This window comes from Saccopteryx bilineata, chromosome 2, assembly GCF_036850765.1.
Source record: "Saccopteryx bilineata isolate mSacBil1 chromosome 2, mSacBil1_pri_phased_curated, whole genome shotgun sequence".
NCBI lineage: Eukaryota > Metazoa > Chordata > Mammalia > Chiroptera > Emballonuridae > Saccopteryx > Saccopteryx bilineata.
Genome location: NC_089491.1, coordinates 358,824,813 through 358,844,706, shown reverse-complemented (window position 1 = coordinate 358,844,706; position 19,894 = coordinate 358,824,813). Strand labels below are relative to the sequence as shown.

At 53.7% G+C, this 19,894-nt stretch overlaps 3 protein-coding genes across 8 annotated transcripts in view; 1 reads left to right on the top strand and 2 right to left on the bottom strand.

Annotated features, from left to right (window-relative positions):
* Window positions 1-279: 279 nt before the first annotated feature.
* On the bottom strand, window positions 280-5,569 carry TAX1BP3 (Tax1 binding protein 3). 2 transcript variants are annotated; one of them, XM_066263005.1, is made up of 5 exons: window positions 5,071-5,400; window positions 3,672-3,756; window positions 2,571-2,690; window positions 2,111-2,188; window positions 280-1,807 (listed from the first exon to the last, which is right to left on the bottom strand). In XM_066263005.1, the coding sequence occupies exons 2-5, from the start codon at window positions 3,684-3,686 to the stop codon at window positions 1,670-1,672; spliced, it is 351 nt and encodes a 116-aa protein (XP_066119102.1). In that variant the 5' UTR covers window positions 3,687-3,756; window positions 5,071-5,400; the 3' UTR covers window positions 280-1,669. The 2 variants fall into 2 exon arrangements, with proteins under 2 accessions (XP_066119102.1, XP_066119101.1); XM_066263004.1 differs by lacking the exons at window positions 3,672-3,756; window positions 5,071-5,400 and adding an exon at window positions 5,411-5,569.
* Window positions 5,570-5,688: 119 nt separating this feature from the next.
* Window positions 5,689-7,253, top strand: EMC6 (ER membrane protein complex subunit 6). Its single transcript, XM_066263006.1, has 2 exons — window positions 5,689-5,818; window positions 6,026-7,253. The coding sequence occupies exon 2, from the start codon at window positions 6,064-6,066 to the stop codon at window positions 6,394-6,396; it is 333 nt and encodes a 110-aa protein (XP_066119103.1). The 5' UTR covers window positions 5,689-5,818; window positions 6,026-6,063; the 3' UTR covers window positions 6,397-7,253.
* A 127-nt stretch (window positions 7,254-7,380) lies between these two features.
* Window positions 7,381-19,894, bottom strand: part of P2RX5 (purinergic receptor P2X 5) — a 29,816-nt gene continuing 17,302 nt past the window's right edge. For 3 of the 5 annotated variants that reach the window (XM_066263000.1, XM_066262997.1, XM_066262999.1), the window contains exons 3-13: window positions 19,536-19,607; window positions 19,219-19,294; window positions 19,033-19,129; window positions 18,692-18,772; window positions 18,233-18,368; window positions 17,565-17,701; window positions 17,005-17,098; window positions 16,801-16,866; window positions 14,930-15,012; window positions 12,540-12,643; window positions 7,381-9,222 (exon numbers count right to left, since the gene is read on the bottom strand). In XM_066263000.1, the coding sequence (XP_066119097.1) occupies window positions 12,568-12,643; window positions 14,930-15,012; window positions 16,801-16,866; window positions 17,005-17,098; window positions 17,565-17,701; window positions 18,233-18,368; window positions 18,692-18,772; window positions 19,033-19,129; window positions 19,219-19,294; window positions 19,536-19,607 (918 nt within the window). In that variant the 3' untranslated portion in view covers window positions 7,381-9,222; window positions 12,540-12,567. Of the gene's footprint in view, window positions 9,223-12,539; window positions 12,644-14,831; window positions 15,013-16,800; window positions 16,867-17,004; window positions 17,099-17,564; window positions 17,702-18,232; window positions 18,369-18,691; window positions 18,773-19,032; window positions 19,130-19,218; window positions 19,295-19,535; window positions 19,608-19,894 lie in introns of those variants that run through there. The other 2 variants (XM_066262998.1, XM_066262996.1) reach the window with 2 other exon arrangements.

Here is a 19,894-nt window from a genome sequence, read left to right as displayed (position 1 = left end):
CAACCCAGCACTTGAGATGAAATGAACCCTCAGAGGTAGTGCCAAGATGCCTACCTGCTCAGGGCCAGGTAGGTCACACAGGTACCGCATCTCTGTGTTACCAAGGGCACACTGCTCACGCCAGGGTTGTGAGCAGGGTTGTAGATGAGGTCATTAAGGGCATATGCCACCACTGCAAGTGTAGGATGTCCTTAATTTTCCCAGATTATACTTCTATCCAGGTAAAAAAAATATCAAAGAATTTAAGATCTTGTTTCCCCAAATCAGAGCAGCCTGACCAAGCGTGCACACCTGCTTTATTTGGGCCACCCAGTGTTACCAGGTGTCACACTTCAAAAAATGGGAGATTCTGAAAATCTGATTTGGCAGTGGGTCCATGACTGGCAACAGTTCCCAGAGCTGGTAGTGCGGCTAATGGTGGGCCAGCCAGAGGCCCTGAAACTCCCCAACTCACCCAGTCTTGTCAGATGGCAGCCCCCAGAAACACTGATCAACTGAGTGCTCTTAAGTCTTATAGGGTAGGTGTTTTCCCCATTCACCCCTTGGTGTCCATGAGGCGCCTCCTGGGGAGGAACTGAGACCACGTTCACAGGGGAAGTTGGGGACTCCCTAGCCCACTTCTAGTGAAGGTGCTTACACGCATTCCCACAGACGTGGCCAGACCAAGCACGGTGTCAGCTGGGCCTAGGCAGAGTGGGGCCGTTTCATCCCAGAGCAGCTGGGGCCAGGTCGGCCAGCCTTACAACCAAAGCTCTCTCCATAATCCACCAAATACCCCAGCCCTGTGCCTCAGCAAAGGCCCCCTGTGAATTCCAGCATTGTTTATTGGGCACGAGGTGGGCGTGGGGCGGCTTCATACTGCCCCATTTCCACAGTAACCAAAGTAAGGTTTGTTGACTTGTTAAGAGTCATTGTTCTCAGATTGAATTAGTAAGCTAAATTCAAAAGTAGAATTGGCAACTCCAAATATTAAGACAAAAACACTTTGTATCAAAGTTGTGACTAAAAAATTACAAAAGTTAAACCCACAGGCATAGAGGAAAATGGAACTGCCCTAAAGTGTCAGCCTTGAACCTGTCTAAATCTTGTAAGCAGGCAAACCCTGGGAAGGCCAGCACCCCTCGGAGGAGTAGGAGTGTGACAGATGAACTGTGAGCCTGCCTGGCTTCCATCCTGACAAACTTCGTCATGCCTCTGGCACTGTCGAGTTCCCACTGGGCAACAGGGAAAAGCATGGGACACAGGCACTTTGGAGCTGAGACAGAGGGCATGGCTGAGCCGCGTAGCCAGGGCAGTGTAGGAAAGGCCAGCCCACCTGGCACTGTTCAGCTTTGTGGTCACTCTCAGGAAGTAGGGCCTGCTGCTCACCTGGACATTGCTGAGACCAGGCAGCAGGGTCTAGGAGCCAAGCCTGTGGTCACTACAGACTACGACTCAGCTCCAGGCCACTGTTTCCAGCCCTCAGTGTCCGAGGGAAAGCTAGTCCCAGAGCCTCGGACCCCTGGTGGAAGAGGAGAAGGAAGGTCAGGCAGGCCTCTGGGACCAGCTCTTGCCCTGCTAGAAGAGCAGGAAACCGGCACTCAGCAGAAGCCAGGATGAGAGGCAGACAGTGTGGAAGTAATGTCACTGTACAAAGAGGCGGCAGGCACGAGTTGACCTTGGCAGGCTGCTAGGACAGCATGGACTGCTGCACGGCCTTCTGCAGCGACTGCCGTGTCACCAGCAGGCGCACCACCTCCTCCGAGCGCTTGGTCAGCCGCTTCCGGGCCTGGTCATGTGTGACCATGGTCATGTCCCAGCCGTTCACCTGACCCAGGGAGAGAACACAGCCACCTCAGTTTCCTATCTTCTGAGATCTAGAAGTAGGATAGGCTTTGGGGAGCCTGGGCTACCCAAGCAGGCCCCAAGCCGATGCCCCAGAAAGGGGGATGCCAAACAGCTGACAGAGAAGTGAGCCAGCTTCCTCTGAGGGGAAGGCCAACATGAGGTCCAAAATGGCTTCGGTGAGTCTCTCAAGTGCCCCAGGAGGTAGAAGCAGCCCGAGCCCCACTCCCAAATGCTTCAGTCCCTCTGACTTAAGCCTTGTTTTCCTCCTTTGGGACTCTGTTACCTGCATGATCTTGTCTCCAATCTGCAGCCCAGCAATTTCAGCAGGGCCTCCTTCGGATACCCGTGTGACGTAAATGCCCTGGAAAAGGAGAGCCCAGGTCAAACCCTGGGTTCACTGGACTCGCCCCTTAGCCACAGAGCAAAGCCCAACACAGCATACTCACAGCCATCATCTGCCCATTTCTGCACCACCACCACCCCCAAAGGCATAGCCTGTGCCAAGACAGCCAAGGGCACAGCAGGCTGCGCCACAGATGCTCCAGCCCCTGCTGCTCCGGGGCTTGGTCTGAAGGAGGCCCACTCCTCACCTCCACCCCTACTTATTCCCACCAGATCATTTCTAGACCGTCTTAGGACTATTTGAGAGAGATGAGGTCTGCTCCTTCTACTAAGGCCCATGAAGCAGAGATCCACCCTCTTTTGGCTGCACGGAGAGGCCCCAGAACCCTGGTCCTCCTCACCTTATCCGTCTTGTCTTCTGAGAAAGGATTTTGGGAAGGATCCTGGTCAATTCCACCTCCAATGCTGAATCCCAGGATTAAGTTCTCACCTTGACGCAGCTTATGAATTTCAACTCTTTGCTGGCAAAGAAAAAAACAAGTTGGGGGTGGGTGGGCATGTGGAGAACAAATCTGTCTCCTGCATCAGCCTCAGGCTGCTGGGACAGCTCTGCCATGCCAAGAGGATGTGGCCCAGGGCCCTCTGCAGAAATCCAGCTGGTCACTACTAGCCTGGGAGGCTGAGGGGTTGAAACTCAACTCAGCCATATCAACCTACCCACACAACCCTCTGTCCCAACTTCTCTCTCCCTTCTTCTGTCTCATCAGCCTTAGTCAGTACATATGCTCAGCCCTTCCTGGCCCAAGAGCCAGGACTCTATGGTTGCTATGGATGGGGGCCTATGTCCCAGGAGAGGGAGCACACAGGGAGGAGGGGTCAGGCCCTGAAAAAAATGCAGGCCACTTACTGAGACAGCTCAGATTAATGAGCCAGCCCAGTCAAGGGCAAGACAGAAGATGCTCAGGAAAGTGGAGAGCAAACTCGCACAGAAAGGGAGAGGAGACACTATCCCAGCCAAAGGAACAGGAATAGAGGCTTGAAGGTGCTGTAGATACAGGTCCATGAGACCAGCTGTACAGTGCAGGACTGGTTGTGGAGGTGAGGTGAGGCTGGGGCCAGGCCCTTGCTCTTGTGCAGTGTAGGAGGTGGAGGTGAGTCCTAGGGTTCTCCCACTATATCTGGGGCAGTGGTCCCCAACTGTGCAAGGTTCCAGGCATGCTCCCCTCAGGAAATCAGATTACCCCACCCGAAAAGTTGAGAATTTTAACAGGAGGAAGAAAACAAAGCAAAAGGTGACTTGATCTGGACCGGAGGGAATAACCAGAACTTTGGCCACCTGACCTTCATTCTGGGCCCACTGGAGCTCTCAGGAATTGGGGAGAGGACTGGTCATGATCAGGTTTGATATTAGAATACCACCCAGATAGTAGGGGAATGGACATCTCTCAGAGATGGTAAGAGCCCAGGGGACATAAACTACTTGGAAAGTGACATCAACCTACTTGGGGTCTGTTCATGGCACAGAGGAGTCAAGAGGAACATCTGGGTACCTGGCCTGACTGAACACAACCATCTCAGATGAAGACCCTGGAGGGGAAGCATGTTGAGTTTGAGTGCTCAGAGCCATTCAGACAGGTACCTAGAAGGCAGTCTGGCCTATGAAGCCAGAGTTGCAAGAGGCCAAAAGGATCTTAACATTATCAAGATGTTAACTACATGGGAGATGGCAGGGGCAAGGGAGGAAGCTTCCCCCAACAATCCCCAGTCCAAAACACAAGATGGAGAGGCCAAACCCCACCCACCATGTTCAGACATGTTATTAGAATTAAGAGGTCATGGTCCTACAGGTTTGAGGAAGGCCAAGGCACCAGTCATGACATAGGGCGGGGAGCATAACCCCTGAGGTCTACTAGACCTAGAGCCTCATGACCAAGAGTGAGCTCCTCCAGGCCTGCTCCACCTCCAAAACATACCTTTGTATACCTTTGGCCCACCTTCAAGGTCAAAAAGAGCACAGGCCCTTGGGCTGGGAGACAAGGCCCTGTCACTGACTCATTGGGTGGAGTCAGACAAGTTACTGCCCCCCTCTCTGGCTTCTCATCTGCACCCCCTTTTTTCCAGCTAAGGAGCAAGCCTGGCCCCTTCTCTCTGGGGCAGCCAGAGACTCTAAGTCAGGCTGGTGCAGCCAGGGTGAGGTCAGGACAGCTCTCAGCAAACCCTGCAAGGTTTCCTCCTAGCCCAGGCCTGAGTGCTGCTCTAAGCTCACTCTCACATGCCACCTTTATCAGTGATTTAACACCACACCACCTGACTCCCAATACCCACACATCTGAGATAGTGGAGCCATGACCCCCAGAGCTGAGACTTCCACTTGACCCAATGCCTGCTCAACAAGATGGGTTTTTTTCCTCTCAGATCTGAGTTCTTCAAAGGGGGGGGGGGGGGGGCTTCTTTATATGGCTAGCCATGACCAGACCTCTCTAGGACTCACTTCCCCACCTCTTGGCCTCCAGGTCCCATCCAGCTGTGGCACTGGCATCAAGGTCTATAGTCCCAGCCTTCCTTCCTCCCTTTGATTATTCTAATAGCACCTGACACCCAAAACAAGCTGGGGGCAGGGGCAGGGAGGAGACCAGGGGGCCTGAGCTGACCCCAAAGGGTCTCTCTTCAGGCCCCAAGTGCCAAGCCGGAGACCCGGACTTTGCCCCAAAGGCTGGAGATCCACAGAAAGTTCCGAGCGACCAAGCCACTTATAGGAGCCTTCCCGCTGGACCAGGTGAGTCCAAGGGGAAGGCGCTGACATGCGGACCCCGGCCCCCTCCACCCCTCAAATCTCCATCTGGGCGGCAGCTCCCACTGGAATAGAGGAAGCACTTCCTCATTCCAGAGCCTGCGACTCACGGATGTCCGGGCCGGTGCCCGCCCCCTGCGGCTACCCAGCTGGGATCACAGGCCCTGGAAGGCCCTTTCTCCTCCGTCCTCCCGGCTCCGGCCGGCTGAAAGGAGTCCAACGCGTCGGCGGCCCCGCGCGGGGTCTGGCTAGGTCCAGGGTCTGAGGAGGCTCCAGCCTCCTCTGTTAATGGCTGGGGAGACCGCGGTTGAAACGGGGGCCGAAGCTCTGGCCGCGGGTCTACAGAAGCCCTGGATTCGACGCTTTGTCAACCTGTTCGGGATGTCAGTTTACCGCTCTGCAAAGTGGGAGCAAGCCAAGACTAGGAGGAGCCCGCGCGCGCGCACTCACCACCACGGCAGTGACCGGCTGGCCCGGGATGTAAGACATCTCGACCCTAATCTGGCAACCGAGTACACCTCAGCGAACTCCGTAGCGAAAGTCCCCGCGACCGCGCCCTCGGGTTAACAAAGGCTGCCTGGCCAGACCCGCCCCCTTATGAATAGTTAACACACCTCTAGCCAATCACACGCCGGATCGCTGCTCGGTTTCGGAAGTCCCTGTGTGCGCTGAGTAAAGCAGAGAGGAGGTGGAGCGTGCCTGGGTACCCCGCGGCGCATGCGCTAGAGGGCGGACGCGCGCTCTAGGCGCACGCGCAGCCAGGTCCTCCCAGCAGTCTCTAGTAAAATGGTGCCGCGCGAGGTTTTATCACTGACTCTCTGAGGGAACGCCAAGAGATTGTTTGCCACTGTGCTCCAGGTAACCGGGCCAGCCTGGGCGGGGAATGCGGACGTGTTGCCGCTTCCCCCTGCCTCCCAGCTGGCCTGCGCTCTCAGCCACCTCAGCGTCTTTTAACGGTTTGAGGCGCGGGAGCGGTGCGAGGTTTTGCAAGCCCCAGGGGGAGGGGCGGCGTGAACCCAACTCGCCAAACTCCGGGCGCTACTTGTAACTCGGTTTTCTCCGCAGCTCCGCGGGAAAGCAGAGGCTGAGCCCCGACGGGTGCGATGGCTGCTGTGGTGGCCAAGCGGGAAGGGCCGCCGTTCATGAGCGAGGCAGCTGTGCGAGGCAACGCCGCGGTCCTGGATTACTGCCGGACCTCAGTGTCAGCGCTGTCGGGGGCCACGGCCGGCATCCTGGGCCTCACCGGCCTCTACGGCTTCATCTTCTACCTGCTCGCCTCCATCCTGCTCTCCCTGCTCTTAATTCTCAAGGCGGGAAGGAGGTGGAACAAATACTTCAAATCGCGAAGACCTCTCTTTACAGGAGGTCTCATCGGAGGCCTCTTCACCTACGTCCTGTTCTGGACTTTCCTGTATGGCATGGTGCACGTCTACTGAGGCAGGGATGACCTTTCTAAAAAACCAGATCGGGAACACTTCCCCGAAATTAACAACGTGTAGACTTACTTAGTTTTTAAATTGTTGAATTCGCTGCTTGTTCTGTAACGTTATAAATAACATATCAGAAGACGAAGAGCCTGTGATGTTCTTCAGATTAAATGAAGCGTGAGACACTACGGGAGTGTTTTCCTACGTTAACGCATATCCCCTGTCTGTCACGGGTACGAAATCGCCAAGTTTTGACTTCTGGAGAGCTGGGACTGAGGCTTAGCCTTCTGTAATTCTCTTGCATTTACACTAGGGCCTAAATATGGAGAAAGCTTACCGTTAACATCCTAACAAGTAATACCAGTTCATGTTTATTGTGTGCCCTATATGCCAGGCACCGTGCCTTGTACGTTTTACCCCCGTTATCTCTTAATTCTAGCAATATCCTTATGGAATCCATGAGATTGTTGCCATAACTGGTGAACGTAAGGCTCCGGAAGAGGCACAGCTCTGAAAAGGCAGAGCCAGGATTCAAATGCAGGTCTCTTCATTGCTCTTGCCTTTTCAGAGCCCTGCCTTCCCTTCCAGGAACCACTGCTTTCCAGTATGAATGGTGTGCTGTCAGTGCCATTTCACCTGGTTACAGCTAGCTGCTGTCATTTCCATTTAATGGAATAAATTCAGGCTCTTTTCTAAAATATGTCTCACGAAGATTAAACAGACTGGATGTTTTTAAACTAAATTTTGGTCTTATCTAGAGTGTCAGTGCTTCTGTCTATATGCTAACCTGTGAGCCCTTGTCAGAAGGGTTATAAATGCATATTTTAATTCAGGAATAAATATTGCATTAGAGTTACTGTGATGAATATGTTGCTTGTGAGATTTATAGTCTGAGAAGACCAGCATTACCAAATTTTACAAATATGTAAATTATGGTAAGAGCTATGAAGAGAGGACATCGGAACCCTAAACTGAACCTAGGTTGGGAGGTGCGTTGCGGTTCAAGAAAGGCTTTGAGCCTGACCAGGCGGTGGCGCAGTGGATAGAGCGTTGGACTGGGATGCAGAAGGACCCAGGCTCCAGATCCCGAGGTTACCAGCTTGAGCACGGGCTCATCTGGTTTGAGCAAAAGCTCACCAGCTTGGACCCAAGGTCATTGGCTCCAGCAAAGGGTTACTCGCTCTCCTGAAGGCCCACGGTCAAGGCACATATGAGAAAGCAATCAATGAACAACTAAGGTGTCGCAACGCGCAACGAAAAACTGATGATTGATGCTTCTCATCTCTCTCCTGTTTGTCTGTCCCTGTCTATCTCTCTCTCTGTCTCTGTAAAAAAAAATAGTAATAAAATTTTTAAAAAAAAGGCTTTGAGGAAATAACGTGAGAGAACTAAACGTTGAATAATAGCCAAATAAAGTGTGAAGGGGTACTTGCAAGAAAGCACATGTGTGAGGTCCATTGGGCAGGAAGGAGTTTGTCCTGTGTATGAAGTCAGAGAAGCTATGAGATAGACCTGGGCCAGAACACGGAGGGCAATGGTGGGGAGGGGAGTTTGGCTTTGATTCTTAACAGCAGCTGAGGGAAGTCTGGAAGTACTAGGGAGGTCATTGAACATTTTAGTCCAGTTATGTGATCAGCTTTGGATTTTTTAATCAGTTTTAGATCAGAAGGGAATCTGAGAGCTTGAATCCAAGTCCCCGTTTGCAGGCGGTATTGGGCCATGGCCAACAATGGAAATGGGTCTGGGACCCAGGTCTCCTGAATCCCATTTTTGGTTCTGGACTGCATGTTTGCACATAAAGGCAGGAAGCAGCCAAGGCCGCAGCTTTGCCTCCCTCTCCCCCAGTGACTTCCTCTGAACCCTTACTCTGACCTCCATGTGAAGATACTCGCATTAATGGTTTGCACCCCCTCTCCCAACCTCCCCAGGCCTCTCGGGGCCTTCTCTGCGTGGGAAGGAAGTGTTCATTCCTGATGTGGGCTAAGAAGGAAAAAGCAATGGTCCTACATGGGGAGAAGGTGAGGGTGGGAGGTAAATGAAATGACTTACTTTAACCATTCCTCTATATTTAGTCAGCAAGGTTGTTTGAAATGTTCACTAGTATAAAAAATGTCACAATGAATGTCTTCATATCTATATTTTTTGAGAGAACTTAATAGGCTAGAGCAGAAGATTAAAACAATTCCAAATGCTTCCCAAAGTTTTATCAGATTACTCATTCAATGAAAAGTGCCGTTTTATCAGTGCCTTCCTAGTCCTGATGTTTGTTCATTTAGAGCTTCCTTTCATTTGAATTTCTTTGTAAAATAATAAGGAACATAATGTACTCCTCACTAATCATTTGTGTCTGCCTCTCTTGGTCTCACTTTCTCCTTATATTTTCTTCTAAAACATGGGTGACTGTGAAGACATGAAGGGAAAAAAATCATGACACATTTAAAGTGAACCCTTTTATTGTTTTATAACCAAATAAAAAAATGTCAGAATACATATACTGGGCAAGTCCTAGAAAATTTGCCATCTCCCTTAAATTCTGTGTACTGGCCTCCAGGGAAACAAACAGCTGGAAGGAAGGTGTGAATTTTGGAGAGAGCGTCCTTGTATCCCCTGGTGAGCATGCTCTGAGGTTGGTTGCATCACTTGGGTGGAGGCAGGTGGGTTGGAACCAAGTGGAGCCCTTTTCCAGGCATGCGAGATGCCATTCCAAGTGGAATGGTTTAGGGACTCTGCAGGGCGCTGTAGTCCTCTGGGGGGCTTAGAGACACCTGGAGGGAGTGACTCCTCCTTCACAACTGGTCCCCCAGTGGGTGGTCAGCCACTGAGAAGAAAGCACTGCTGGGGGGGAAGGGGAAAAAGGCAGCTGTGACTGGTCAGTCCTGATAACCCCTGCACCAGGAGTGCAGGGCACTGGCTCTTTCATGGCTGGTCCTTCTGATGTCATAGATAGCACTGAAGTTACTAATTTATTTTTGACCAGCATCATGGTACTCCCAAGGCATTGAATAACTCAGTCATTAGGAAAATACTAGATAGATCGCTTTAGGCCCAGGCCTGAATGTAAGCATAGACAGTTCATGTGGTCCTGGTCCTGGATGGATAGGGACAGATAGACAGGAACAGAGAAAGATGCGAAGCATCAATCATTAGTTTTTCATTGCGACACCTTAGTTGTTAATTGATTGCTTTCTCATATGTGCCTTCACCATGGGGCTACAGCAGACTGAGTAACCCCTTGCTTAAGCCAGTGACCTTGGGTCCAAGCTGGTGAGCTTTGCTCAAACCAGATGAGCCCGCGCTCAAGCTGGCGACCTTGGGGTCTCAAACCTGGGTCCTCGGCATCCCAGTCCGACGCTCTATCCACTGCTCCACTGCTTGGACCATCAGCTCTTGAGAGGCTGCCTGCCCATCTTCCTGAGGAGGCAGCAGGCACCCTGAGAGGGCTTTCCCATGTTTGAAAGGGGCTCAAGTCCCTACTTCCCATCTCAAAGCCAATTTCTATAAGATTAATGAACCCACTCCTGCACCAACATGCAAAAAAAAAAGGAGCAGGGGGATGTGCAAAGGCAAGGAGACATTGGCAGTGTGCAACTGTCCGGAAGCTGTAACGGGGCTGTAATGCTAGTGGCCAAGGTCAGACAGGTTCGTGTTGGATTTTGGCAGACAGTAGAACTGCGTAGCCAGAAAGTGTTGGGCCACTACCTGTTTATTGGAGGCTCTCAGAGACAGGCAAGCGAATAAACAAAGGAAACCTGCTTTTTTGCAATGGAGGGCAAGGGATCAGGAATACCACTACTCACGGTGGCAGCTGAGAATTAAGGAACCGCCCCTTGCTGTGGCAGGAGAGTATCGACACTGAGGAAAAGCACCCATAGCTTTTCACAGACACACATGGCTTTCTGCCACATACGCACTAATTGTGTAAAGTGCTTGCAGCTGGGAAACCAGCAAGCAAGCCTAACCACAGCTGTTTTCCTGCAATTGTTAGCATGCAGCGCAAGGTGGGGGAGCGGCTTGATTCAAAGGGCTCCTGTTCTGGGGGCCATAATCTTCTGCCCCAGTGGCAAAGCCTCACCAGAAACCTTATTTCAGACCCTTTCTGGCCCTCTCCAAAGGCCCCCGAGGAAGGATGCTTACCTCCCGTGTGCAGAGAAGAACCAAGCTCCCCTGACTAAGGAGGTCCAAATAGAGCACTTGCAAGGAGGACGCTTGGAACACAGCACTGCAGGCAGGTGCTGCCAGGCCTGCTAAGACTGAGTGACCAGCCTGACCAGGTGGTGGCGCAGTGGATAGAGCATCCGACTGGGATGCGGAGGACCCAGGTTCAAGACCCTGAGGTCACCAGCTTAAGCGCGGGCTCATCTGGTTTGAGCAAAGCTCACCAGCTTGAACCCAAGGTCGCTGGCTTGAGCAACGGGTTACTCAAGTCTGCTGTAGCCCCACAGTCAAGGCACATATGAGAAAGCAATCAATGAACAACTAAGGTGTCGCAACAAAAAAACTAATGATTGATGCTTCTCATCTCTCTCCGTTCCTGTCTGTCTGTCCCTATCTATCCCTCTCTCTGACTCTTTCTCTGTCTCTGTAAAAATAAAATAAATAAAATATTAAAAAAAAAAAAGACTGAGTGACCAGTTCTAGATCTCTCCCCTCGGGTCTACCCAGGGACTCCTAAGACACAGGAAGGGAGCAGCAGCCAGCTGGCTCCCAGCTCAGTGTTTAAGTCTGCTCCACCGTGTCCCTTTCTGTCAGGGGCGACTGGGTCTGAGGTGCAGGCATCGGGACAGTCCATTTCCTGAGGAAGGACACAGCATTCTCAGCTTGAAAACAAGGGAGCCTCTTGGAATTGGTAACAGTTTGCTTCGAGATCAGCCTTTGAGGGAGGGAAGTTTCACTCGTTTTTCCTTTTTTTGGTACTTTTAAATTTTTTAATCACATAAGTATTATCTAGTTCAAATATTTGAATTTAAATGAAATGAGTGTAATGCTCCTTTCCCTAGGGCAGGTAGGGGCTCCTGTCCATCACAAGATAGAATGTGTGTAAGAGACCTAGAAATGGGCGCCACCCACCACAGCTGGCTCTTTCCTCCCTCAGACCTAGGCTTTGCAGGTCTCCTCAACCAGGACTTCTCAACATGCTGCGTGAATGAATCACCTGGGAGTCCCGTGGAAACCCAGGTTCTGATCTAGGAGGAAAGGAGGGGCCCCGAGACTGTGCGTCTAACAAGCTCAGGTGATGCGGTGCTGTGGTCCGGGGACCACACTGAGCAGCGAAGCTCTCCCGCCCCTGAGGGAGGGAAGCAGCAGAGTTCTGGGGGGGGGGGGGTACAGGGGAGAGGGCCTCCCTAACAACCGTTTCCACCTGCTGAGTGAGCACCATGTCATTAGCCCTTCAGGCCCAGCCACCTTTGAGGAGAGGAGGGAAGCTGGGCAGGGACTCCCAACCCCACAGAACAGCAAGAGCCAAACCACAGGCAGTGCTCCCCTATCTGGATGAGACGCTCAGCCCAGAGCCTCCCCAGGCTGGGCAGTTCAGACGAGCAGAGGCCTCCCTGCCTCCCCTTCCCCACCGGACCTAGATGCCCTCAGAGGCTGCCTCCCCCATCAAGGGCCAGCTACCTTCTGATGGGTCCAGTCCTCTCCTGGTAGCCTCCTTGGCCACCTTTAAATTGAATTCCTGAGGGCAAAGGTCTTTCTCTGAGGTGCTATCATTGTCCACAGGAATTTGTAATGGTCTCAGCATGGCTGAGCCTGTCTATGATGTCTGTCGGCTCCGGGGGGAATTGTGTGCTCCTCTCCCAGAGGGCCAGGTCAGCACCTCATATACGCATCTCTTGGATAGGGCCCTGCCCACAGCAAAAAAATGTTTACTGCATGAATAAATAAGTGAATTTCCAACTAGGTTCTCAGAAAAAAATGAAAATACTCTATCATTCCTGCCCTAGCCTGACCCCTTTCCTCTCCAGGGTCTCCTCTTCTAGGTCTGAGCCACTCCGGCCACTGGGAGGCTCCCTTCCCCACACAAACAAAAAGCTTGCAGCAAGATCCCAACATGCAGGAGAGATGGTGACGCCTGGAAGCCCCTGTCCCATGCAGACACAAAGAGGCTCTTCCCAGGTCAGAGTTGTAGGCGCTTCTGCCCCTGACGTCCTCACCAAATCTGCTCTCAGCCAACGCCTCTGGTTACGTCTCCACCGTCTGCAGGTTTGGCAGTTGCTCCACATTCATCTTTCCATTCCCCAGGTGGCCAGACCTGTGTCTGGGGGGAGGGGGGCACACAGAGGGCACAGAGCATGTTTGGGAACCCTGTGGACAGGGACAGCCTCCTAAAGGCAGACTCCGCCCACAGCAGCATCTTGCTGGCAATGTCAGGTCCCTGGCTGTAGCGCAGACACATGGAGGTGTTCAGGCCAAGGCCTCAGGGGCTGCCCCAGCAATGAGCAGTAGGAGCCACCGCGGTGGCACCTCGTGCCTCCCACAAATGACCAGCAAAGTGGCCACGCTTCCCTCTCACCAGCTAAGGAGTTCAGAGGAGCACCCAAGAAGTGGCAGTCAGCTCAGGGAGCCTGTGTGGGCTGCTGGGGCCCAGCCTCCCCAAGCAGATCCCAGCCTCCGCTGCCTCCTGCTGCGGCAACCCCCACAATCTCTCTTTCTTCATTCCTCCTCATCCTTTGCCTTTCCTCTCTGCCCTAGTCCTTTTGTCACCCCTCTCTGCCCAGGCCCAGCTCCTGCTTGGCGGCTGCCAACCCGAGTCAGCAAAGAATGAAAGGTGGGGCGGGAGGAAAGTCCACCCCAAGCCAGTCAACTTCTCCTGAGACGTGGTTTACAAGAGGACAGTCACAGAACCCTAGCCTGGTTGAGCAGCAGGGGCCCCTGTGTGCAGCCCCCACTGGAAAATGGTGGGGGGCCCAGAAAGGGCCAGGCCCCTATGCAAGGGCACACAGCAAGGCAGAAGCCAGGCCCCCTCCCAACAGCCCAGGGGCTCCCCCCCGGCACCAGGCTGAGGTCTCATCTGCAGAACCACCCAGGCTGCCGGGGACAACGCCTCAGGGAAGGGCAGCCCATGGGCCGCCTGTCAGCACAGCCAAGAACCTCCTGAGGCTAGGGCAGTTCCGGAATGTCCACTTCTAGAGGCACTTAGGGAAGTTATCTGATGGGAAGCAGGGAGGAAATGGGGGAATGGATAAAGCAAAATAACCTGATGGAGAAGAACTGGATTCTAGAGACGTATAGCCTGGGTTCAAACCCTAGCTCTGCCGTTTATTAGCTGTGTAACTTAAACAAGTTACTTAACCTTTCGGTGCCTGTTTCCTCATTAGCAGAATAGGGAATATTAGTGTCTACCTCATTAAAGTTTGAGGAATGAGTCTGTGTCTACAAATTGCTCAGAGCAGTGCTGGGCAGAGAGTAAGCCTGAGTAAGTGACAGGACTATTGTCTTAACGCTGGGACAGCACAACAAGCAGACTGCTTCGTGGTTACTTAAAAGTCCTGGGGAGCTAATGAGGATCACAGAGGCGCTAAAACACCAGCACCCTCTCCCCCCCCCCCCCAGAGTCCAGCTTGACTGGGTGCTCGTGGGTCCTGGATGTCCTGTTTTATGAGGCCACCACAGAGCAGGGACCACAGTAGCCTGCCCCAGGAGGTGCCAGCACCCTCAGCCATTCTCCTGGCCAGCAGCCCAGGCCCCTCCACTTCATCTTCAGCCTCTGGCGCCTCATAACTCAGGACGAGGACCTCGAGGTCCCTGGGCAGGACTTGCCATTAGCCCTGGCCTGCGCAGCCTGGCCTCCCCCAAGGACTGGTGGCACAGCCGCTAGGCCTGTGGGGGTGCCCCTCTTCCTCCAGCAGCTCAGTTGGGGCAGCACGTGCAGTCAGGACTCAGGGTTCAGCCTATGAACCGGGGCTGGGGTTCGAGCCCGGTGAGTGATGCAGGCTGGCTCCCCTCCTGCTGTCCTAGGTTGCAGTGGGGCTGAGAGAGAGCCAATGCCTGTCCCGAACCCACCACCTGCAGTTCCCCGTTCTAATCCCTGCTCCAGGGAGCTTTCCCCTTTCTTTCCTCCCACAGACACACACATCCCCAAAGCTCACAGCCCAAGAGAGCCTGGAAATAGATTCCTATCGGGAAAAAAAAAAAAAAAGAATCCCCTTACCACAGCAGTTTCCCTCAACCCCAGCCCACCAAGTCCAAGAATCCTAAAATGTAAGTGCTAGAAGGCACTATATGTAAACCAATTTTCATTTTGCAGAGAGAAGTTGAGGCCTAAGGAGGCCTGGGGCTTGTATTGGCCTGAAAACCAGGTGGGTCCACAGCCTGTAGTGGCTTTTTCTTCTGCCGGCTGCTCTGAGGCGGAGTCCAGTTCCATAGAGCATGTACTCAGAACGTTCCACCTTCCTGGCCCCTCCGAGGGCTCCCCATGTTCAGCCTCCACACCCCAAGCACTGCCATCCCCCCAGGGTAAAGGTCCTAAGACGGGGAGGGGGAGGCCGACCGAGGTGGTTCCACAGGGCTCCCCTCGGGCACCTGGGGAGGACGTGTAACTGACCTCGCTTCCTCGTATTTCTTGTTGCGGTAAAAGTTGCTCTTTTTGATGAAGTAGATGAGCACCAAGTCACAGAGGAAAGACCCCTGCAAAAGAGTATGGGCTCCCTGACTCAGAACCCTAGAATTCTGGAAAGCCCACCACCACTTGACCATACCACATCCCTTTTTTTTTTTTTAATTTTCTATTTATTCATTTTAGAGAGGAAAGAGAATGAGAGCAAGAGAGAGAGAAAGGGGGAGGAGCAGGAAACATCAACTCCCATATGTGCCTTGACCAGACAAATGCAGGGTTTTGAACCGGCGACCTCAGCGCTCCGGGTCAACGCTTTAGCTACTGCGCCACCACAGGTCAGGCCCACATCCCTTTTGATCCTGTAATAATCCCAGAATGGGGCATCATAGTCCCCATTTCATAGATGGGGAAACTGAGCTCAGAAAGAGGCACCTTTGAGGCCACAAAACTGGTCCATCGTAGGCCCTGGCCAGGCTTCTCAGTGGATAGAGCATCCAGTGTGCTTAGGTCATAGGTTTAATCCCCAGTGAGGTCACATATGAAAAGCAACCAATGAGTGCACAACTAAATGGAGCGATTAAGTGGAACAAGTTGATGCTTCTCTCTCTCCCTTCCTTCCTCTCTATCTAATAGAAATTTTTTTAAAAATCAAAACTGGCCCATGGTAGAACCCAGGTTAGCCTGGAGTCCATCTGATCCCCCAGGCTAAGCACCTCCCACACTACCCTGACCCCATCAAATCATGTCTTTAGCAAATTGTTTGCTGAACATTCACCACATGCCAGGTCTGCACTGGGCTGCAGGGAGGTAAGGCAATGAGACCCTCTGGGACTCTCCCTCTAGAGCAGGAAACAAGCACAAAACTTATGGCCCAGAGTGACATATCCTATGACGGAGAGAGTAGACGGGCTTCACTTAGCCAGGGGGAATCTTGAGAAGGGCACTGCAGAGGTTGGAACAGCCTGTCATGCCTGGGAACTCCCACAGGGCCTGTGGGGGAACAGCTGGAGACACTTCTGGAGAGGTGGATGGGGACCAGCTGGTAAAGCTTCTTAAAATGTCTTCAACGTATTCTAATTTTCAAAGGGGAGGCACTGAGGGCTTTGAATGGGGGCAGGACACAGAATTGTGGCGTTTTAAAAAGATCCTTCTGGTAGTCAGTGTGGGAGATGGGCTGGAGGGGATCTGAACAACAAGGACACCACAGCGGGGGCTAAGGAAAGATGAGGTGGCCTGAGCGAACCCAGCTGGGACCACTGACACCTGAGCACGCGCACTTCAGACCAGACGGCACTGTGCAAATGCCCGTCTCCTCCACCAGAGGGCGAGCCCACCCACGTCACAGGGTCTCCTGAATGAGTAGAGGCTGGAGGATGGGAGGAGGTTGATGGACGGGCCCACTGGTGAACCTGGTCTTCTAACCCTGGACTCTACACACCTCTTTTTTATTTCCCCCAGATGTCAAAATGTTTTTGTTTTTTTTAATTAATTCCTTGTTCCACAGAGCCACAGTGGAGAAACCCTGTATATAGCTGGATCCTGCCTCTTTTTAGAAGTGGAAACAAGGCTTAAAAAGTTCAGGAGCTACTCCAGTATCCCAGAGAACCCCCAGCCCCAACCCCAGCTCCGGAGCAACAGGCAGATGCCTCTCTGGCTCCGGAAAAAGAAACTCGGGCAGTCATTGACCCCTGGGGACCCCGGGGGGTTGTGGCATGTGACATCCCAAAAAGTCCTCTTTACTGCATCTGCACTGACCTGCCAGCTCTCTTTCTGGGGCATTGGGACAGCTTCCCTGGGGCAGTGGCCCCTCCCCCACTGGTGCTCCCTGAGTAAAGGGGAAGGAGGGAAGAGGTACTCACAATGCCCATGAGGGCCACCCCTGAGCCCACATTGATGATTGTGGGAATGATGCTGAACTTCCCGGCCTGAAGCAAAGAGAGACGAGGCAGGGTGAGGGAGGCAGGTGGACAGCAGGACCCCCGGGAGTCCAGCCAGCACCCTCCCAACATCCCTGCCCCACCCTGGGCCTGCCCAGCCTCCGAATGGAGATGCAGCTCACACACCCTGCCATTCACCATGACATCAAAGCGGATCCCATAGGCTTTCATCAGGGTGCGGAACTCCACCCCAGCTTCATCGCGATAGTACTTGGCAAATCTGGGGAGACAGAGGCCAGACCTCAGCCCTGCTGGGCCTGCCTTGTTTGGCCACACAGACTTGGCTGCTTTAGAGTTATAAGCACCCCCAGGACCTTGCTCACAGCAGCCCCAGGAGAGGCTGCTGACCCTCTTGCTGACATTACAGTGCAGATCCATTCAGATCTTTGTGTCCTTGCCAGACATTTCCCAAGAGACAAGGGCTTTCCCACTAGATGCTGGGCACCTGGGGCCACCAAAGCCCTGATGGACCCGACTGAGCTAGCGCCAAGCCTCAGCTTCATGGCAAGGCCAGGGTGGTGACAGACCCTTCTCTCCTCCCCCAGAGGCCATCCCTCCCCTCTCCTCTGCTGTGTCTCCCTATACCCCCACTTGGACACCAGCAGGAAGGGGTCATAGGGCTGGCACCCAGGAAAGAACACAAAACCTGGACAGAGTCATAAGGCAGCAGGCCTAGCCTGGGTTACCTGAAGTTATACCCAGAAGAGACAGAGGTTCCCGGAGATCTGCTGTCCAGACGGTTAAAATAATAGCGAGGATTGCATTCAGAAGGAGCTTTATCAAGATCACAGTCCCACTCAATCTGGATTCCAATCACACCGCCCTTGATGAAAAAGAGACAAGAATCGGTGCACAGACCTTTCTGGAGATGAACAGTAGTCACGGACCAGCTCTTCACAGAGAGCTGGACAAGTGTGCTGAGGCCAGGGGTCAGCCTGGCTGGAGCACCCTTCTGGAAGAAGGAAGGTAGAAGGCCCAGGAGAGGCTGAGAAGTATGTCACTGAGAGCCCCAGCCCCAGCCTCCTCCTGCCTCAGGGAAGATGAGAACGACCAGGATGAGCACCTACTGTGGGCAGGCGCCTTACACAGAGCCAGGGTGTGCCAGCAAAGGCTCCTGCGGGTCAGTTTCAGCTGCTGCCATGGGAACTAAGAACCAAACGGCAGATACCAAGTGTGCCCCTCACCCAGTGCCTGAGGTCGAGCACAAGCACAGCTGACTGTCACAGTGAATTCGAAAAACATGAAGTCCCTGGGACCGGCAACCCTGCAGGGCCACCCACAACCCCCTTCATCACAGAGTCCAGGCCCAGAGCCCCAAGTCCCCGGGAGTGCTCCCTGAGCGCACTCCACCCACCTGCAGGGCTATCTCCTGGAAGCTGCTGCCCGTCCAGCTGACCACAGTCCCCAGGCGGAAGATGGGGCAGTAGGGGTCCTTGGGGCCAAATCGGCAGGGCTTGAAGTCTTTGTCTTTCTTGTCCCGCACGTTGGTCCTGCGTGGAGGCCATGAAGAGACAGTGAAATGAGGACTTGCTGCTTCCGGGCCCAAAATGGACCTGGCCCAGGAGTCAGAGGGGCCCTCACCAGGTTTGGTCCCTGACTTTAGCCCCTCTCGTCAACCCTGACTACATCCCATGCTAACATTCTACTGCATTCAAAAGCAGAGTCCCACCCCCAAAGCAGAGGAAGTGGCGCCCCAGCCTCCCCCAGTGGTTCATTCACGCACGAGTGTCACGCACACATACGCCCACGCACAGCCACCAGGGGCTCAGCCAAGGCCACATCCCTACATCCCCAGTAGCCGAGCCCCACTTACTTGGAGAAGTTGAATTTGGGGAAACGAATGAAATTCTTTATGTAAATGGTGAAGTCTTCAGCCTCGCGCAGGAGTGGCTTCCTGAAAACCAAGCCAGGACAGCCTGTTCAGGAGGCCCTGCCTCCTCCAGGCCACCCCGGGCCTGTGGTGGGATGGAGGCTGCCTGCTCCCTGGGTCCCCTGGAGCCTTTGCCAAGGACAGTTCATTTGTTCATGTGGGGTGCTGCCTTTGTGAGAGTATCCTCAGAATGAGGATCCCGGAGTGGACATGTCTCTACCCTCAGGCTGGGACCCTCTGCACAGGACGGTAATTCCTCAGGGTCCCAAACCACAGCTGCTTACGCTGGCCTGGACTTCGTCTCCACTGGGCACCAGGCGAAGATCTCACAGGTGCCGGTTTGCATGCTCTCCGCTCGCAGGCAGCGGCCGGTCCTCACTCCTGCAGGGTGGAACAGGGACAATGCTAGGAGCCTCCTGGCTCAAAGCCCCCCCCTGCCTACCCCCAGCCCCAAAAACTCCAGGCCTCACCATTTCCAGTCAAAACAGGTTTCCCAGGAGGGCAGTCTCTGTCCTCACTGCACTGGGCGTCAGGAACTCGTTCACTCTACCCAGAGAAAAGGGGTGCCGGTGTGGAGGGCTCCCCTGCGGGTTCCCGGCTCAGAGCCAGGAGTTAGGAGAGCTTCCTCCCCTTTCTGGGGCCACACACCCTTTGAGAACCTGGCTCTCCCCCGAACAGTACAGGTACATGCACCCATGCATCCATCCCAGGGCCCTCACGGGGACAGGAACCCCTGCTCCGGAGAAGGAGAGCGCACACCTCCCCAGCTCTCCGCACCAGATCGAACCTCAGCACAGGTTTCCTGCCGCTGGTTGGGGGTCACGATCAGGTTGGTGATGACGAAGAAGACATTCTCTCCCTGAGGAACGAGAGAGGGGTCAAGGAACCTCCTTCTGCCCTCTTGGGGACCCTCTTCCTCAGGGCTGCCTGGCGGGGATGGGGGTCTCTGCATGGGTGCTGGGGACAATGGGGCCCTAAAATCAGTGGATTGCATCCCACCCATCTGCCCACTAACCTCAGAGTCCCCAAGTAGAGGTCCTTTAATAGGTTCCTTCCAGGCCCACACCTGCCAACCTGCCCCGCCCCCAAAATCCCTATTCTGATCTGAGCCACTAGGGTTCAAGCCCAGGTGCAGGAGGAGAGGAG

What these genes read in the sequence shown, in the direction of transcription:
- TAX1BP3 (XM_066263004.1), bottom strand. Translation starts at nt 5,449, where the DNA reads ATGTCTTACATCCCGGGCCAGCCGGTCACTGCCGTGGTG. An exon ending in AGCCGGTCACTGCCGTGGTG is followed by an intron (nt 2,691 to 5,410) that starts GTGAGTGCGCGC and finishes TTTCTTTGCCAG; the next exon opens with CAAAGAGTTGAAATTCATAA. An exon ending in TTGGAGACAAGATCATGCAG is followed by an intron (nt 1,808 to 2,110) that starts GTAACAGAGTCC and finishes TCCCTGGGTCAG; the next exon opens with GTGAACGGCTGGGACATGAC.
- EMC6 (XM_066263006.1), top strand. Translation starts at nt 6,064, where the DNA reads ATGGCTGCTGTGGTGGCCAAGCGGGAAGGGCCGCCGTTCATGAGCGAG.